General features: G+C 37.8%; 1 protein-coding gene across 17 annotated transcripts in view; it reads right to left on the reverse strand.

Annotated features, from left to right (window-relative positions):
- Positions 1-21,469, reverse strand: part of Anks1b (ankyrin repeat and sterile alpha motif domain containing 1B) — a 1,098,518-nt gene that overhangs the window by 272,163 nt on the left and 804,886 nt on the right. For all 17 annotated transcript variants that reach the window (XM_076854981.2, XM_076854978.2, XM_076854982.2 and 14 more), the window contains one exon: positions 21,336-21,434. In XM_076854981.2, coding sequence (XP_076711096.2) covers positions 21,336-21,434 — 99 coding nt within the window. The remainder of the gene's footprint in view (positions 1-21,335; positions 21,435-21,469) is intronic.

Below are 21,469 nucleotides of genomic sequence, written 5' to 3' on the forward strand. Positions count from 1 at the left end.
CTCTGAGCTGCTTGCTCCACTTCAACCAAGTAGCTCCTATCTTAAATGTTTTACACAGGCAAGAAGAGGAATAAGGATTTCTGTGCTTTAAAAAGAAACGTTTAAAAACCACTGATCTAGAAGATATTTATAAGACTAGAGATAACTACAGGTTTTTTTTTTCCCTCAATTTCTTAGTTTTATTGGAATATTCTGGTGTATATGTCTGTATATGTATATATGTATATATAATCTATCATTCTATCTGCTTAAAATCAGCTTTGTCTGTGAAGACAAAAACAATATTCTGTGAAATGATGGAGCCAGAAGATAGGAGTTATAGCAAGAGGAAGGCCAGGAAAAGAGATAAGGGAAGTAAAATGAGAGAGATAATATACAGTAAAATAGATTTTGGATTAAACAAAAAAAGTAGCTTTCAATGCAACAGTTGTTAAGCAAAAACTATGACATTGGCCTGGTAGTTTGACCAAGATAATAAGAAACTCCAAAAAAGCCAATAATGTATTATGGAGATATTTTTTTATGTCTGAAAGTTTTACACAATTAAGACTGATATTACCATGGTTTACCAAAAACTGTCTTTTCTTTTACATAATGGGTCTTATAATTGGGCTTATGTCTGCCCAACTACTGACAAGGTGCATTAGCTTTTTTGCTTATTGCTGTTATGAGAATATGTTTGTGACTACGAAATGAAAGCTTGGCATGTAAATTTAACTTCTAGGTCAGCTCCAAACTGAAAGTTTCTTTGCCCTAGATTAGATTTTTTTTGGGGGGGGTGTTTTCCCATGAGCTAGAACATTAATGCCTGCAGTTAAGCTTTGACTACAGGCATAACAATATCCTCAAGTTTGTGAAATGCTTCTCACAGCTTTTATGAGGATCACATGGGGAATCTTGTTAACATATGATTCTAATTCAACAGGTAGAAAGGAATATCTGAAATTCTGCATTTTAAAACAAGTTCCCTGATGATAATAATGCTGTAAGTCCATGGATCATTCTTGGAGTAGCAGTACTTTAAAGGATGATGGAGGAACAGATCAAAGGCCCTGCATCCTTCCAGAATTGCATAGAGCAGAACCAACTTGTAAACCTGGACTGCTTTTTTTCAGAACTGTGATATGAGACAAAGGACTGTTCTATTCTTTAAACCACCATACTATGAAGCTTCTTGTTTCAGCTGCATAGCTTCCCTTCAATATAAACGTAACTCAAAATAAGTAATTGTCATATAGAACATTCATAGGGAGTCTGTAACTTCATTGACAGTACATTGTATTTTCTCTTGTTTTGTGTAGCCATAAATGTTCACATGTGTTGCTTCATTTTCTTTAATTGTGTTTGTTGACATATTTCTGTCAATCATATTATCACCCCTTCTGACAATTATGCAAGGGATAAAAAGGGGGGGATTTGAGAAAACCCCAAGTTTCTAGCTTAGATATCTGAGTACATGGTGTTGTTTCTAGCCAAGGAAGAAAATAAATTGAAGATGCTTGGAATGACATCTTAAATTTTGAGAAGTCTGGAGAGACATATGACCTTGGGCACTGTCAGCAGAACAGGTGGGAATCTTGGCTGCCCCAATTATAGTTGCATGACCTTGAGGAAACTACTTCTCCTTGCCAAGCATTATTTTTTGATTAGTAATATGTGAGACAAAAAGAATATCAACAACTGAGAGAGTTATCATATGAATTTAGTGAAATTATGCAAGTAGAATTTAGCATAGTACTTGGCACAGAGAAAGACAGAAGCACTCAATAATTATGTTTTATCATAAATCATGTGTAGACAAGACTGCAGAGTGATCAGAGTATGAGAAGAGATTGGCCTAAGAATGAACCAAAACTTTCAAGAAAGTAGGAAAAGATAAATATACAAACAAACAAAAATCAAAAAAGTCAAGACTAGAAGAGAAGTAGGGGGAAGAAATTGAGTTTCAAGGAGGGTTGGTCAGTAGTGAGGGATGCTGCAGACAAGTCTAAGAAGATGAGGGAGAAGAAGTGTTTTTGGGGATCTGGCAAATAGGTCAGAGGAGATGTGCTGAGGAAAACACAGAAGTCTGGCTGCACCTGGCTGAGCAAATAGAAACTTCAGGCTAAGCTATCCTTTTGGGAAGTTTGTAAGAGAAGAAAAGGAGAGAAAGGATAGTTTTAGAAATCACAAAGGAAAAGGCATTAAAAGGGGCAAAAGTGAGGACTCGGGAATGGGTCCAGGAAGGCCTGAAGATTGATGGAGAGTGTTTGTCTTTTTCTTGGGGGCTTTCACTTGCCTTTCTTGAAAATGACAGAGCCAGGGGGGATAGCTGGGGCTAACTTTAGGGTTAATGATCTTTGTGTTAAACACAGTAAACGTCTGGAAGTCCTGAGGCTTACACTTGGCGAGAGCTGTTTGTGGGTGAAGTACCTTTGCGACATTCTGGTGCTGGTCCCTATGGGGTCCAGGGCTGTCTGCATGTGGCACGCCACTTTCCAGATACAAACATACAAACCTATCAGCTCACCTGTGCCAATATCACTGATGTGCCAGCCTCAGCTCTTAATATACCCGTGGCTTCTCTTTTCCCACCTGGATATCCTTTGAGATCTCAGACTTCCTGCCTGGTAAAGCTTTTGTAATACACACAGCTGATATCATTGTGTACCTCCCTTATTCCAGCTCCTTATTCTACCCTCTTCTTCTCTGTCCTGCTGCTACCGAAGAATCAAGCTAACAGCAGCCCTGAAAATAAACCAGGACAAGTGGTGCTAGCAGACAGTGTGCTGCCAAGTCCAAATGCAGGTCTATCAAGTGGTGAGAGGATCAGATCTCCTTCAGGCTGGGAGAACTGGGCTTAGACATCACTGTGCTGTTTCATCAGTGGCTCTTAAAAGACTGACTGAACATGAAAGAAAAAAGCTGATCCACTGACTCCGGGACCCCAGAAAAAAGTCCACCTATCAACATCCAAGTGCTACGTCAGTGCAGACTTTGCTGGAAGGGACATGTCTACAAGATGCATAACACTGTTAATGATAAGAACATCATCTAACAGCTACATGGGGCTTTAAAGGCCATCAAGTGACTTCATTTAGGTCATCTCACTTGAGAAGAGTTTTAGGTATGTTTGGGGAAATTCTGGTTACGGAGTCTGAGAACTTGGTACTCCATGGAATGATATTCCTTCTGTGGGAAATACGAATATGCTGTGGCTGCTGTGGGGAAGCAAGGTCTAAGGTCTCTGTGTTGTGTGGCTGTGGCAAGGAAGGGGTCTGTGAACAAATAAAACATTGGCTTGAAGCCTTTCTGTTTAGATTAGACTCTGTTTTGGATACAATTTCTGCAAAAGAATAGAGAGGTAGGAGAATTGTGTTGAATGTTGCTTTGGACTCAACTATAGAAAATAATAACCCCTCTAACTGTTTTCCACACCAACAGCCAAGCATCAGTGATTTGGGGTCCCTGAACTGTCCAGACAACTGAAAATGCCCAGCTTTAGATATAGGGAAGGAACAATGAAGAGGTTATCTGGATATTACTTGGCATTACAGTTTTGGAGAAAGAAGGGAAAGTAAAACACTTTGGACTGGACACTGTCTCTTAATGTCTCATGTTTTCTATTTCATGAATAAGAGAAAAAAAATTAAAACCTAGCCCAGGAAAGGCCCGAGGTCCCTCTAATTTTGATGTCAGATCATGGAGTAAACTGAGAGTAGAACCATGGACAATGAAGAAGCATAGATAAGAAGTGTTTTCACGATTCATGAGCTAATAACTTTTCAGCAGGACAGAATCATCAGAGAGGCATTAGCCAGACAAGTCTAGCCTCTAGCCATTAGGGACAAGGGGCATCCCCTTTGGTCAGAAGTATAGGATAATCACAAATTAAAACAGTAAAGTAGCCAACATAGATAGCTACAAACCATGGTTGGGAAAATAACAATAGCAACAATTACAAAAACAATTTATTGCTTTGTAAACAGTGTGAGTGGTCTATTAGTTAGGCACTAATTTTTTCAGTTTCATCTCTGCACATGAAGAGTAACTATCTGTAGCATCACTTGAGAACAGCTGTCTGTCATGCAAGATTGTTGTGTACTATGTACTAAAAGACCTATAAAGCCATATATGGGACATGCATAAATGTGGTTCTGGGGTTGGAAGATTTTACTGAATGATTTTATTGTATTTTTCCCTAAAGCTTTTGGTAAAAAGTGTATTTTAAAAAATTCAATAAATGGAATTTTTTTCTATCATCTTCTTATTTCTAAAATCCTTGTTGAGATAATGCTGACCCTCAAGCTCTTTGTTAAACATCACTATTTGTTTTGATTTATTTCCTTGTTGCAAAGCTCTTTTATGAAGCAAGGGCTCAGATTAAAGATGAACTGAGGATTTATTGCAACTAGAATAAGGTGCTGAACAATGCTCCCCGTCATTCACATTTTCAAGCTTTACCAGTGATGTGAACTATATTTAGAAAAAGGCACAGGGTCTCTTTTTTTATCTGCAGTACATGTTTTCTGACATTCGGGTAAGCTATTTGGTGGTTAATATAGCACACCGCTTTCCTCTTAAAACAGAAACTTTAAATGCTAGTATCAATCAGGAGAGTCTTCTGCATGATTTTAGTTTCAACTAATTTCCCCAAACTTGAGTCTTCAAAAGATAATGAATGCTTTGAATGTCAGTTCTATTTATTTGATATTTAAAAGCCATGTCCTTGCTTACAGCCTCCAGGCATGTGCATAATAACATCATCCACTGAAGTACTTCAAACAGATATATGTACCACAAAACCAATTAGAAGTATACAAATGAATAACTTATGTTCTGCCTGAGTAGGATACTACAAAGGATACCATTCACATGGTGGTCAAAAATTACTATATGCACATTCACTTATGGAGTTAAAAATGGAACCATCCATCCATCCATTCACCCATCCACTCATTCAACAAATACTAACAGTGTGCCTACTATATTCTAGGCACTATGTGGGACGTACCAGTGACCAAAACTCGAAAAGAAAACCAGTTCTTGTGGAGCTAATGTTCTAAGTGGGGAGTCAGATAACAACTAATAATAATAATAAAGAAATAAAGTGTATATTTTGCATGTATATTATGTTAGGTGATAGAAATATTGGAAATAAAGAAAGTACAGCAGAGTGATCAGAATGTTGGAGAGTGGTGTGGTGGAGGGAGGTGAGGGACTAAATAGGGTGCAGGGGGAGTTTCATTCAGAAAGTGAGATTTGATTAAAGATTTGAAGATGGCACATTGGCTGTGTTGGCAACTGGTGGGGAGGATTCCAAGTAAAGAAAATAGATAGAGCAAAGGCCTTCAGGAAGGAGGGAGGCCAGTGTGTGATCCAAGAATAACAAGGTTACCAGTGGGGTTGGTGCAGTGTATGCAGGCACAGAGCAAAGGGGAGCAGGTCAAAGGGGCAACTGGTGGCCAGATTAAACCAGGCCTTGAAGGCCTGGTAAGGTCTGGCTTTCATTCTGAGGGAAACAGGGAGCCAGTGCATGAATTTGAGCAGAGGTGTGGCATGATCTGGCTTGTGCTTCAGTGAAATCACTCTGGAGGCTGTGCTTAGAACAGCTAATAGGGAGGCTTTTCAGAGACTGTGGAAATAGTCCAGAAGAAAGAGATTGGTGGCGTGGAATAAAGGTGGCAAGCAATAGTCAAATTTCAGACATATTTTAAAGGTAAATTGGCAAGATTTCCCAAAACACACCAAAAAATGCTCCTTGTTCTCTAATATGAGCTTGGAGTTTGTCAGCTTGATGACTACAGCTGTGGGGTATGGATCTCAGCTTGAACAGAACTGCGTTCATCTGTTATGTGTGGGAATTTATGCATGACTGGCAGGCTTGATATTGCAGGGGTCTGTTTTCAGTAGGGAATTCAGGGGCCTCAAAAGACTCTCTGCTCAAATTGAGAAGTCAAGGCAGATGCATTTGATTCAAAAGACAATAGATGAGTATCAGAAAGAATGGGTGATTCTGATAGATTTCAGGATTTGGCACTCTGACCAGGCTAAGGTCCAGGTCCCAAGGACCTTGCCTTAAGATGAAAAGGTTTCCATAAAGGAAGTATACCATGAAACATTTTTGGGACATTGGGAACTAAATGAGTTAGCAGAATTAGAACCATCAGCTTTATCAGTGAGCAGAGATGGTGCCATATTGCAGTACTGGTGCCCTCGACACTGGGCCCTGGCAGCTGGCAATGGTACCCACATTGGCAGGCTTCAGCGGCATTGGCAGAACATCTTGTTGGCATTGGCTGAGGTGCCCTTGAAGGGAAGACACTGGGCATCATATCAGTAGCACACACATCAGTACCTCTGACACATTGGGCACCTGCAGCTCTGAAGCAGCCTTTGGAAGTCATCAGAGGCTGACTTGGCACCCTGAGTGGGTACTGACAGGACTGAGAGCACTTTTGGATAGGGATTGGTAGTTTTGTTTCAAGCCTTGGTGACAGGAGACATCAACACAATAAGCTGGAGCAAAACAGGCAATTTTAAGGGCAGATGTCATAGGGTCAGCCAGTGTCTATTCAATGACACACATTTGATGAGAGACACCTAGAACAAATCACTAGGAGGAGTTTCAGTAAGGTCTAGAGCACACAGAGAAGGTTGTCCTGTGTAGTCATTGTGATCCTATTTCATAGACCTGGTTGGGGTTTCTGAATACTGCTTGTATATCTACAGGTAAGGGATGGTCTAAAAACTGCTCCTTGGCAAGTGAGAGCAGTAGCCACACTGAACAAGAGCCGGATCCTCAGGGACTTGGTGACCACATGATGGTCTGTTTTTGTCATTTCAGAATTTTTAATTACCTAAGTCAATGGAGTGACTAAGAATCTTCAGCTCTATTATGGGAATCCTGACTAGACAATTATCTCTTAAAATAATTTTAATAATTACTATTTAATTCAACAAGAATTTTTTAAAAATATTTTTTTTAGATGCATGGCCCTTTATTTTATCCATTTATTTATATGTGGTGCTGAGAATCGAATCCAGTGCCTCACACATGGTAGGCAAGTGCTCTACGGCTGAGCCACAGCCTCAGCCCCAATTCAACAAGAATTTTTAAGCACAAAATACAAATGTAATATCACCCTAGGAATTGTATAAATGTAAAATGTTGCAAAGGTCTACCTTTAGGAATATATAATTTTCCTCAGTATGAACTTAAATATATTAAAAAATAGGAGAATTTAATTATCAAAGTCTTTATAAGTTTGAGAAGAAAAATTTGAGTGGTGGAAAAGTTTGGGGAGAGTTTATTCTACAGTGTCTCTTGGGGTTAATACATGAGGAATTAAGTGAAGGCAAATTGTGTCAGGGGTGGGGGGTGAACATGGGTATCCTTTTCTCCTTAATGTTCTTAGTCCTAGGAAGAACACAGGCAGCATCCTGTCTATTGAGTGACTCCTTGAATGCTAGGTTTGGCTAAAAATATCTATTCATTCTTTGAGAATCAGTTCAAGCATCATCCACCTGTCCAGAAAGATTTCCTTGATCCCCACATACTTAGCCTTCTCTTCTCTTGCACCATTTTTCACACAGCATTTTAATTTTCGACATACCTGACTCTAAGTAGGTAGAACTCCTTGAAGCAGGGACCAAATCTTTTTTTTTTTTTTTCATTCTTATCCCTGAACCTAGCATAGGGCCTAAACACACTGATGATCTGGTTGAATGAATGAATCGGCAATTTACTGATGAATATCTTGGCATGGCTATATGGGTGTTTGCAGACACAGGGCACCTACAGTTGTACCAGCTCTCTTACACCTGGCTCCAAGCCTGGGAAGATGCTGAGGTGTCAGGATGTAAGGTCAATTACTACTTTGTGTGTACATCAGGTAGCACTTAGTAAAAAGTGTTCTGTCCAAAGTGGATACCAGAAAATGTTGACAGATGATGATGTAATTGAGTCCCAGAGGTGAGAGGCAGGGAAATCAATCTTTTATACATTTACTGTAATATCTCTTTTGTTCCTTTCACATTCATAAATTTCTATAATACATTTATCACTTTGTATTTAGAATATTGTAATTTAAACCTTTGCCACCAAGCAGTGGCTTCTAAATAAAGAAGGACTCGAGGTTAAAATTGATAATGCATTCAAGAAAATTCAAGAAAAAGCTTTTAACCTGTCAGTACTCTATGATTCATAAATTACAACCTTAAAATTATTTAAAGTGTATCTATTTAGTACTTATACCATCATGAATTCATAGAAAAACACATAAAGCTAAAAGTGTTTTCTCTTAAAGGCATGAAGAACTCTAGCTGTTTCTTGAGTGTTCATTTCCTCTAAGAGCAGCAGTTATCTGTTAACTTAAAAAAAAGGAAAGAAAGTTGAATTTCTATTTACTAAAATAGAAGACAACAGTGCTGTTGGAGCTAATGAAAATGGCCAGTTCTTTTTTCTAAAGGTGAGTGCTTTGATGGGTGATTCTACACTGTACAGAGACTGGTGCTCTGGTGATAGACTAAGTAGAAAAAAGTAGTTATTAAGAGCAAAGACTCCAGAACCAAGATGACTGGTTTGAACCTTGCCTTTGCCACTTACTTGCTGTGTAACCTTAGGCAAGTTACTTAATTTCTCTCTGCATTGATTTCCTCACCTATAAAACAGGGATTTAATTTTGCTATTTAAACTAGTTACTTTAGGGGTTAATCCAGCAGTACTTATAATAGTGTCCGGCACATTGGAAATTTCTATTTAAATATTTGCTATGAAATCAAGGATTTGCCATGCAGTGTCTTTCTGGTTTTAGGAAATGTGGATTACTAGGTAGAGTGTCCTCTGCGGGTCCACAGATCAACCATCAGGCCAGAACCCACAGGCAAAAGATGGATGTGAGGACTACCAGTCTTTGAAATCTAAAATTACATTAATTACCAACAAAGAAAATAAACCACAAAGAAATATCATGTAATGAAAAAGTGCTTAGTTTAGGGGTAGAAGAACATTAACTATGTCACTACTGTGGCCTGCTCCACTGAAGCTGACTGCAGGTGTTCATCTGTGCTTGAAGTATTTGACTTATTACTCATTGAAAGGTGAAGTGAAGAATGAAGTTCGTGGCTGGATTAATGGTATGAGCTGCAATTCAGAGGATGGCTATTATAAACAAGACCAAACAGCACATCTATCTAACTAAATAAGCCAAACAAATGCTTGTAGTCACTTTTTGATTGGTGTGTCATGAGCAATTGCAAAATTCCATAACAAAGAAGTTTTACTGTGCATAGGAATGGCTTTTTGATTCATCTACCTTTTCTCCAGGAGGCCTTGCAAAAGTTTATAATTTTACTTCTATTATAGTTCACTTCATATTAAAATAACTTGAATTTTCACCTAACTTCTTTATCTAGACAAAAATATAGATGAAGGTGCAGACTGTGTAATTTCATCTTATTTTTTTCTTCTTGTGCTATGTCTGTGACATTAATACATTTGCAGACCCCAAAAAACAGAGTCTTTTGACTTGAATGCTACTGATTGAAAATATAGAATTTAGTAAAATTCTATTCAACTGTTAAATTAGCACTCACTTGATTATACAGTAATGGTAGGAAACAGTGACTTAACAATGGCTTATTCAAAATGGTAGGTATGTTGTTTTATAGTTTTTGTGAAAATTTAAAATTTACGTAGTTGTGCTTTTCTATGACATCTCAATGCCTTTAGCAATTTAAGAGAACCACACCATCAGGGTCTTACTATTCATATTCTTAGTCCGGTTCCAATCTGTGCCAGACATTTATTGAACCCTTGCTGTTTAAGCTCTTTTCCATCTCCCCACACTCTTCTTGCATTTTTACTTAGTGCTGGGAACTGATTTCATTACCTCTAAGAGATATAGTCAGACAGGTAGCTATGTCAAAATTAAGCTTAACCATTTAATCTCTTATATAGGAAGGCTCTAGTTATGATTTTAACACCTTCTCTTTTAGCTCTTGATGGGTTAAACAATAACTCCAAATGTATTCCAAAATGTTTAAGCTAGCAGATGACAATCAAATCTGCAATTTTATTCCTTATTTAGATAATGAGAAATCTGTAGTGTGCAAAATCCACTAGTATAGAACAAAAAGCTCACTGTGCAATACAAATACAGTCCTAGGCAGATTCTCTTGTCAGGAAATGAGTCCCTTTGTGGTTAATTTTTGGTCCTTGACAAAAGCAATATCAAAACTTTATTGATTTTTGTAGTCTAGAGTAATATAATAACCTAATATGGCAGGTTCCACTATTATCTTCATTTTACAAATAAGGATATTGAGGATTAGAGAATTTAAGTAACTTGCCCAAGGTGACTCAAGCAGTAGGTAGCTAAACTAGGATTAAATTAGGTTTAACTAAAAGCTCAAGAGGGTTCATTTTTGAGCCCTGGCAAGATTGCAAGTTCCTTAAGATGACTTAAGTGGATTATTTAGCTTGCTTATCTCAATATCCCCTTAGTATCCTTATTGTCCTTTGAAGTACAATGCTTAGACAATACAGTGAGTTGCCTGGGTTTGAAGCCCAATTTGTCCACCTAAAATGGCATTCAGTCATCCCTATGATTCTTTGTCCATTCTCTTGCTCAATATTTTTATCCACAGCATTTACCATTACTTATAATTACCTACTTTTATCTGGATCTCCCACTAGAATATAATCTACATGAGGACAATAACCTTGTAGGTCTTATTTCCTAATCACATCTCAATAGCTGGAACAATGCCTGGCACGTCGTGGATGGTTCATAAAAACTATTGTGTGAATAAATAAAAGGCAACTCATTTTGCTTATTGTTTAAGCCTGGAGTAGTAATTTTCAGATATAATTAATGGGCTGAAGGAACCTCATGTTGTTCTTGGTTCACCTTCAACTTTTTAAAAAATATTCATTTAATAGATCCAAATACAGAACAGCACAACACTCCTCCAGGCTGGGTAAAATCATTATATCCATTTTAAAGATGAGGAAACTGGCAGAGACATGTTTAAAAAATTGCCCAAGGTCACCCAATTAGGCAAAGAGCAGAGCCAAGATTCAAATTCAGGGAGTCTGGCCATGTTCCCAACCACTATACCACGCTGTTTTCTGGCTTAATTCTATAAAAGTGTCATTAACATGAGGTTTAATGTTCTAAAGATGTGTCCCCAACTCTCTTTAGAGAATGGTCTTCCATCTTGTCCAATCTTCCTTCCTCTCCAACCAGATTAAAGACGAAAACAAACAAGATGGTTTTATTTATTACTCCATTACACCTTGCCTTCCTGCAGGTAGCAATGCGTGCTATCGGTGAAGCTTCTCTGCATCCACCTTCAAGGGCATACGAGAGACTTGAGCCCTGGAGGCTGCTGGACAGCTGAAGTGGTCTTGTAGGTCTATTCTTTTACATGGCTGTCTCCTTCCTGTCCTGCCAGGGCTTCTGGATCCCTGCCATAGCCCTTTCCTCCCAGCCTTGAGAAGGGAATTCAGTGATCTAGGGAGGCTACAAGAACAGCCTTTTAAGCCTGAAACCTAAAAGGAAGCCTAGTTTTATAGACATCCCTGTTCTTGCTTTGAGTCTTTTGGTTTTTTTTCTGTCCAGTCTCTTTTCAGTTTCAATCACAAACATGTAAGCATCCTCATGGCCCTGGGTCTCTGCCACAGCACAGTATTCACCCAGGGGCAACTGTCATGAGCACCCAAGCCTGGGCTTTAGCTCCAGTTCCCTTAAGAAGGGGCAATCTGCCTGGGGGAAAGTCAATTAAGATGACTGGGATTTAGTTTCTTCACCTGTGAAAAGACTCAAGTAAGAGGATGAGCTGGAAATTTAAAGGTTCTTTCCAGCTCTAAATTGGAATTGTTCTTTGAAGGATTACGTAAGGAAGAGAAAGAACTCAGATAACTAAATCCCTTTCACTCTCCCTACTGGCCGCAGTATAACTCCAAGGGAGCCATTGCTCTTTACTAAATTGGGGTGAACTTCTCAAAGTTGAAGGACAACAGCTGCTGGGGATAGCAGTAGGTGGGAACCTATTTACTTGCCTAATTCCTCCCCTATTTCTCTGTAAATATCAGGGGGGATTATGAGTAAAAATGATATTTCAGCTCTCTGGTATACATATTAAACCTTTCCAAGACAAATTCATTTAAATTAAAATATTTTAAAAATCCTCCCTCATAGGTTTGGAAGAATGCAGTTTCATTTTGCCTTCTGAAATTGCATAAAAACTTTGGAACAGAGTTTAAGTGAATTTGGACTGTACTTCTCTCACATCCAATAGTTCTCTGAATATCCATCCGGCTTCAATAGATAGGGCTATTTTGCACTCTGTACATATACTGGGTTTTGTCCTTTGAGCTTCAAGGAACATTGGCCATTCTTTTTCCCTGTGTGTCCTTCAAGAATAGACTGGTTATTGGTCCTCACTTGTAAACAGAAAGTGTGAGGCATGGGGGAGACTCTAGGAATGCAGGCCACCAGTGTTGTGGGTGCTGACATGCATAAAGAACATGCCATACTCCTTTGTAAAACATTTAAAGATAAAGGCATCAGTCAGGAAATGCCTTTAGGATTTCTGATCTAATTCACCCAGTTTTGATCTCTAATCTGCATTCTATTTACAACAGATTTAATAAAAATGAACTGGGCATTACTATCTTCAAGTGCTTTGTGCTCCAGGCTTAGGAAATGAAGATGAATATAGATATGGCAAAGATCCTAATCCTGAGTGAGAGAGACTACCTAGTCAATAGGTAGTTTTTGTATGAGGGTAGGAAGGGAACACAAAAGGGTTAAACTTTCAATCTCACCCAGAGAGAGGATGTCATAAAATGCTTTTTCAAGTAAGTTTTAAGGAGTGACTAGAAGGGAACTTGTGTAAAAAAGGGTGGCAGTTGAGGTACAGAAAGGAATGGTGTTTCTGTCATCATTTCCTGGGACAAGAGTATATGTCTTGTTCTACTTTGCAGTTTAGCGAGGGTCATGAACATCATGGTGAATCAAATGTAGTCTAACGTAAGTGGTGCGCTTCCAGGCCTGACAATGGAACACTGTGTGGTCTTCCATGCTCTTCTCTACCCTGCCTTTAGATGGTAGCACTTAAAGAACTCTGCCATGACGGAAGAAACCTCAATCCCTGAGTTACTACTTGGAGGGGAGCTACCTGACTCTGGACCTAGCATGAATAAGAACTAAAAATAATAGTGTTAAAACACCATAATTTTGCAGTTGTTACAGTGGCTGGAGTTTACTACCCTGATTACACACTGTGCCAGGCTAACGAATAATAAGAAAGATGTCAAGGATTTGCTGTTACTTCATAATTTCCATACCTTAGGTTACTCAAGTGTTTGACCTTAAGTCAATTACTCTTTCTTCCTTCCTCATTCTCCAAAGGTATCAAATTCTTTCTGAAATTTACAGGTTATAACAAGATAACTAATCCTCCTGGACCCTGTACCTTTTAATGACATTTTAAAATTTTATATATTATTATATAAATTATTATATATGATTATATAAAATATATTACTATATATTATATATAACTATATAAAATATATTATTTTGAAACATAAAAAATATATTAAAGCTTTAAAATAAATTTATATAAAATATAGTAGTATATGAATATTATACTATTATACTTGTAAATATATAAATGTGTCCATATTACATAACATATAAGAAAATATCATTAAAACGTTGTGTGTGTTTATGTATACAAAATCCATTTTTTTCATTAAAATATATGTTTTGTTAGGGCAAAGGGTGCACCTACATTGTTCATTACTATAATTCTAGTGCCAAGGGAAGTGCCTGGGATATAGTAGGCAGCCTTAAGTATTTGTAGAATAAATAAATAAAGATAAATGCAATAGAATTCAGGCAGTTTTCTTTGATGAAAATGCAACTTAGCTTGGACATGTTTATTCTGAAGGCTCTGTGTTATATCCAGATGTGGGATTCCTGAAGGCAGAGCTACAAATCTAGAGACAGTGGTTTGGGGCTTACTCATGTGTAGGTGGTAGCGGCAGCTATCGGGGCAGATGAAGGTGCCAAGGGAGAGTATGGGAAGGAAGAAGAGGAGAGAATTAGGACTGAATTCTGGAGGGTATCAATTCATGAAACAGACTCCATATAAGAAGCTAATAAAGGATCACTGGGAAGAGGAGGTAGAACTAATCACATTGAGACACGAGATTTTGGAGTAGTTTGCTTTCTTGTTTGTGAGAACACTGAGTTATAGTTTGGGGGTTAGATCTGGGAATATAGAAGAATTCAATGAACACCTATTTACTGATTTATATAAATGCTGAACCCTGAAGAGTTCCCATGAAGATGGGGCCAACACCTTTTAACAAATGTGCAGCTAGTGTCATCCCTGTTAGTCATGACAAAATACCTGTGTTACACAAATCTCTGGGACAATACCAGGAGGCTTGTGGGCCATCCTGGGCCCTTTCATTCATCTGACGTAGTAGGCTGTATTTCTGATCAGAATCTTTCCTGTCTAGAAGATTTTCAGAAGTACAGCGAAGCCTCCATCTAGCTAGAGAATTTGTTGCTAATATAAGTTATGTGTCAGTAAACAATGGTACACAGGTCAAATCCAGCCAATTGCCTGTTCTTATAAATAAAATTTTATTAGAACATAGCCACACTCATTCATTTCTGAATGATCCATGGTGGCTTTTATTCCACAACAGGGTTAAGTAGTTGCAACAGAAGATTTATGGCCTATACAGTGTCAAATATTTACAATCTGGCATTTTGTAGAAAAGGTTTGCCAATCCCTGGTCTAAGCACATCTATTTGTCCTAGAACAATAAATCATTTTCAGAGCTGAAGGGATGGTCCTTGAGAATACCACAGCCTGTGTCTCTAAGGACCAGACCAACAGGACGTGGAATACTCTGTTCCTTTATCAGACTGAGTTGAGTTGCATATTTACTTTAGATTGGGACCTCCATGTTAACATTGTATATGTGTGTGTATATGAAACTCTGTTCTGTGGTGTGTCTTTAACAGATGTCCCCTGAGTGCTAGGCCAACATTGGGTGTCACAAAATTTAAGACATTAGCCAGTGGGGGAAGGGAAATGGAAGTAAAAAGAACGTGGGTAGATGAAGAGTGAGTGATGGGATGGGAGAATAAAAAGCTACCCTGTCTAAATGTACCATGAGAGCATTTGTGCCTATAGCCTGTATTTTGTCACTGCCATTCTGAAAAATAGTTTTAAAAGGAATAAGTTTTTATCATTTTTCTAAGTGACAGGGAAATAAGACTGAACCTTCCTTTCTAGATTTTTAAAGAAATTACATTGGTTGTACATTTTCCCTCTAAAGCATTATCCATTGAGACTAGAATTAACAAACATCTGAATTTCAAGGCTATTGAAAGAAACTGGAGTCTTTAAGAGCATAGTCTTGAATGGGAAGCTAAAGTGAGATATCACATTTATAATATTCCTTTCAAATTCTAAAATACTCTGTGATCCTACCACTTTAAAACTTTCATTTCTGGAGAGATACTTTTCCCTGTGACACAGGAGTAGCAAAGAGACAGCTAGCTATAACCAAATCTGGTCCCTAGGGCTTTGTTTTGTTAACAAAGTAACTGAGGAAAAAAAAAACCCATATAATTTGTTGGTGGGTGAGGGAATAGGACTTGTGCTTTCCAGTTTGCCTCAGTTCCCACCATTCTAGATTGTCTTGTCTTTAAAATGTTTGAGTTCTCAATCCCTCTAGTACCTTTTCATCCCTATGGTCCTTTTTTAACTTTCTAGTTTTGCTAGTTTTTTTTAAAATGTATTTTCTTTGCTAAGTCTTGTTCAATAGTATTTGATCAACTCACTTCCCCAATATAGGAAGAAATATGCTCCTTTCAGTATGAAGAATGAATATATTTTAAAAAATCTATGATGTTTTATGGGAATTACTGATTTGTGTGGCTCACTTTGATTAGTGGTGTTTGGAGTATGAAGTCTTCTTCCCCCTATTTTTTTATTGGTACATTATAGTCATACATAATGGTGGGATTTGTTGTCACATATTTGTACATGCATACAATATAGCAATATAATTTGGCCAATATCATTGCCCTGTAGAAACTATGAAGTCTTTATGTGAAATTGGAAAATCCCCAAAGGTCTTTAATTTCTGTATTATTGTGCCATATATTGATATGTTAAATGTGACCTTACAGACCAGAGACGTGTGCTTTTTTTTGAATGGTTTTTGCTAACATGGCTTTCAAATCATCTAACTGTGCATATCATAGTCCCAGGAAGATGGCCCAAAGAAATAAAAAATGCCTTTGTTGTTATTGTTCATAGGTCTTTCCATTTTAACCCAGATATGTCATGGAAACTGGACTGTAAAGTAGATCATTATAAAGTGCATCTGTGATAGGCAGACTTTCAAGATAGCACCCAAAGAGCCACCTCCTGGTATTTACAAACTTGTATAAACACCTCTTTCTGGGGCTGGATCTACTTAGAACTTGATTCTAAGGAATGGAATATTGCAAAAGGATGGGAAGTTACTCCTGTGATTAGGTTACAAATGACTGTACCTTCCATGCTGCTAGCACTTTCTTGTTGTCTTCAGTGCTTACTCTGTTGAAGCTAGATCCAATTGTGAGATGCTCTGTGGGTGGCCCATGTGATAAGAACTGAGGGAGGCTATCAGCCATCAGCTATGAGGCACTGAGGCCCCAGTCCGAAAGCCCTAAATAACTGAATCCTACCTGTAATCATGAGACTGAACTGGAAAGTGGATTCTTCCTAGTTGAGTCTTGAGATGACTGTAACCCTGGAACAGACTCAGAGACAGAGGACCCAGCCTGCACCTGGGTTCCTGACTCACAGAAACTGCATTAATAAATGTTGATATATGCCAATAAAATTTGTGGAAATTTGTTATGTAGTAGCAATACAGAATTCTATTTTTCTATTGGCAAAAGGGGACTCTTTTTTTTTTTTTTTTTAACCGAAGTCTCAAACTGAGGATAGCAAAGGTGGTGATTTAATCTAATCAGAGGTGTTTGTTGTCATTCAGTGAAAAAATAATTGAAACTATGCACCTAAAACACATACTGATTAAATTAAACTAAACTTAGAAGTAAAAGGCAACTAAAATTTTGGTTTTCATTATGCAGTAAAGTACAGTGGAAATGAACAAAACGATGATCAAGAGTCTGTGATAACAACATTCACTGGTCATCACATATTTTTGAGATTTAACTGAGAAAAGCAAGTAAGCGAAGGAGAAGAGCAGAGAGAGAGAGAGAGAGAGTAGCTAGGTATTGTGGAATCCCAAAGAATATAGTGTCAATGGTTGTCAACAGTATCAGTGTCTACTGAAGTCAGATCAAGAGAAGAGGAAAAGGGGCTTATGAAATCTCTGCTCTGCTGGTTACTGGTGACCTTGGCATCAGTTGTATGGAGTGGCAGCAGAGGAACGAGTCAGATCAAAGCAGATTAAGGGAAGGGTAGGAGCAAAGGAAAGGGGTATAGAAAGTACAGAGCACTATTAAACAGTTTCAAAACATATTATAAAACAGAAAAAAATTAGAAGAGAAAATATTTTAAAATGGAGTATATGACATAAAGTTATGGTAAATACATTTTCAATTTAGGATGAGTGCTATTAAGACAGATGACACAATATGGGCCTTGACACAAAGTCTTCTGAGCATTTAGTATGAAAATCCTATCTAACTTTCAGGTATTATATTATCAAAGGAAAAAAGTGATTATGCCCTTGACAAAAGGAAAACATTTTAAAACACTGTCTAAACATTTGGCTCTGCAGTTTTAGCTGGAAAAAGGTAAGTTATATGTTATAAATAAGTAATTAGATAATTGCTCTGTGTCTAGAAGATGGAAAACGTACAATTCTAAGAATGTACAAAATGAACTCCTTTCTCAGGAAATCTTAGGCATATTTCCTTTCTTTAAAAGGTTAAGAAATGAAGTTTGATCTTCATAAAACCAGGGAAATTTTCAGGCCTGAGAACAGACTTAGCTGGAGTTGGTGAAGGAAGGGCAAACTGACGTTGGAAGTCAAGTATGCAAGACGGATAGAATGAAGAAAGGGAGGAATGACTGTGATTACTGTTCTAAAGATGTCTATGATCAGAGCCCAACTAACATATTCTGTGTTTTGAATGTTATTAGATATACTTGAGGACTTGCAGATCTTTGCATTGGTGCATATTTCAACATTAAAAAGAACATATTACATAAAAGCCATTCTTGCCAAAGGAAGAAACCTGAAACGACAAATACAAAAATAAGACATTTGAAGTATGCTAAGAGATCAAGATTGTACTTAGCAAACCATCTTTTCTCTGTTTAGGAACAATCTCACCAATTACAAAACACAATATGTTAATTAAAGCATCTCAGGTGGTAATCATAGAATATTTCTCATGACAGATGAAGAACAAATATTCTGAAGACCAAAATTATATAAGCAAAAGAAAGAGACATTTTGTCCATTTTCTGGCAGTGCAAAGTTGGAATGAAACCATATGAATGTGCTGGCAGTGATATTACACTATTAGCCATATGAAGACTGGGCTCATTACCTAAGAAGGCAAAGCATAAATTCGTAGCATTATAACCTTCTGTTTGTGCTGCAGACGTGATTGGGTGTTCTTATATAGTCTTCATTCATTTGTGTGCAGAGTAAGCACTTCTATCCGCCTCTTGATAGAAGCCTAATTTTGTATTGTTTCTATTAGATTGTTTTCTCTAATGGGGATGATATTCTGTCTTGAAAATAAATACTCCATTTATTCCCTGGATAATTTTAGGTGCAGTTTCTATTGTTTATCTTTATGAAATTGCATGTTCAGGATTATAGAATTATCTTAAAATTGAAGCACTCTTTTAAAAAAAACATTTGAATGACATGTGAGGAAAACATTCATTCAATCACTCATTTATTCATTCTTTTAATGATATATTGGGCTAAGCAGAAAGGGAAAATTCAAGGATGTTCAGCCGTTCCTGCACTCAGGTGCTTATAACATGCTATACATAGCATTTGCACCTTCTGACAGGAACATGCATAGGGCTACAAAATTCTCAGGGGAATGAGAGGTGAGTGTATTCCCTTATTTCACAAATATTTATTGGCTAGCTACTTTGTGGCAGACACTGCTCTAGGGACTGTGTATGCAGAAGGGAGATAGTCATGGTCCCTGAACTCAAGGACATTGCTACCTCTGGGCAAGATGAAAAACAATAAAGAAAGAAACAAACAAATAATAACACTTCAATTAGCCATAAGTACTATGGAGAAATATAAAACAGGGAAATGTCAAGGACAGTGATAACTGGTAGGAGGTATGATTTTAGGTCATGAGGCCTCTTTGAAGTGGTGTCACCTGAGTAGAGACTTGATGATGAACAAAGGTCTGAAGGAAGGGCTTTCCAGGTAGAGGGACCAATGCAGAAAGACCTTTAGGGAAAAATGTGCTTGCCATTGTGGAAAACAAAAAGAAAGCACGTGTCTGAAGTGTAGAAGGAAAAACTGACAATGTAGTCACAAAGGTAGGAAGGGGCCAGATCCTATTGACTTTTGGGACAAGATAAGAATTTTATTCTAAGTGAGAAGGAAATGCATTGGAGACTTTAAGTTGGGTGTGATGTGAACGGATTTGCATTTTAGAAGGAGTTTTAGAGAAGTGGAAATCCAGTTGTAGAGATTAAGAGGGAATTCCAGACAGAGATTAGACGTGTGTGAATGCTCCAGGTTAGAGAGGACAAATGAGAAATCCTTAAAGTAGTCCACCAGGATGACAGACGATGACGACGATAATGATGATGATGATGGTGGTGGTGGTAATGATTGTGGTGGTGTTGATAATGGTGGTGGTGGTGATGATGGTAGTGGTGATGATGATAGTGACGATGATGATTCATGCATGGTAGGCAATAACCCTACCACTGAACTACCTGCCTCCCCTCAGCTTGGGAGGAAATAATATTTTAAGATATAAAAGTAGGGAGATAAACAATATGCACATTCAGATTATTTTGAGAATTAGTTCTAAGGACATTTTATTCTTTTCTGTTTAATGTAGGAAATTATATGATTTTATACTCCTTCCTATGCTTGGCTCTTGTTAAATGTACAAGTGTTAAGTTTCTATCAGAAAAAACTCAGTTCACTGTCTGATGACAATTTTTATCATATAACTTCCTTAGTGTTTAATATTTCTTTCCCATTCTGAAGAGAAAAAAAGAGAGAGAGTACAAAATGTAGGAAAAGCTTGTGGATCCAGGTGCATCCTTTACAGCTCTCCTGCTACCCTGCCTCCAGGCTTGCCCTCCGCTAATCTTTTCCCAACTGGATGACCCCACTTCAACTTTCCCTCCTTGTAATTCCTCTTGTAAACTGCTTCCAGAATTCATCAGTATAAAGTAGTCCAGGCATGTCTAGTCTCCAGTGCCTACAGAAAAAATTTCAAATTCCTTAGCCTGACACAAACTGACCCTATCTATGTTTTCTGCTTTATTTCTGACAGCACACTACACTCTCCAGTTTTAATCACACCGAAGATTCTTTTTCTTTTTGATCATTTTAAAAATGGTGATGAAATACTTTTAACAAAATTTTTTAAAGCATAAGTTCAGTGACATTAGTACATTCACACTATTGTGCAAATCCCATTGGATTTTATATTATTAATGATTTATCTAATGCTTTCAGCAATTTGTGGCCTGGACCATACCTGGGACTAGATGGCTCTTCTGGCCTCCTGAAATGCCTTTCCCTTTCCCTATCCATTAAAATCCTACATATCTTGAAAGACTAGTTCTCACATCCTACCTCTTCCTTTAGGCTTCTTTAAAAGCTTATCTAGGAACAGAACATCAACTGAGTTGCCAGATAACACACAGTTTACAGTAAAAATGATGCCTCCTTGGCCAATTGCATCTAGACAGGAAGGATCTATCTATGAACTGTAAATACATGGTGGGGATGGGACATTTTGGACCTCCTTAGTGATGACTCTAATAATTAGGCAGGACCCTCATAGAGATGCTGGAGGCTAAGTCTATGGAGTTGCTATTAGAGATACTGCTTTTTATGGGGAATGAGGCCTTAAGCCAAGGACATTCCTGCACTTACTTAATATGACTCTAGCCTTCTTGTATCTGAGTTCTCACCTGGGGGTGGGGGGATGGATATTTGTGAAGATTCCCAGCTGGCCACAACATATCCTGTTCTACATTGCATTACATGCCCTGCAGCCTGGACTTAAACCTGCTAGGAACCATACACAGGGCTAGGGCAATAAAGTATTTCTTACCTTTGGAAGGAGCTGGATTGCCTGTAGAATTCTTTGTCTGTGCCCAGAATTAAGGATACCAATTTCCAGCAAATCTTGATCTTCCATAACATTGCTTCCCTGAAACAAAACCAGAATTGTTACAGACAAACTAA

This window comes from Callospermophilus lateralis, chromosome 4 (assembly GCF_048772815.1).
Source record: "Callospermophilus lateralis isolate mCalLat2 chromosome 4, mCalLat2.hap1, whole genome shotgun sequence".
Lineage (NCBI taxonomy): Eukaryota > Metazoa > Chordata > Mammalia > Rodentia > Sciuridae > Callospermophilus > Callospermophilus lateralis.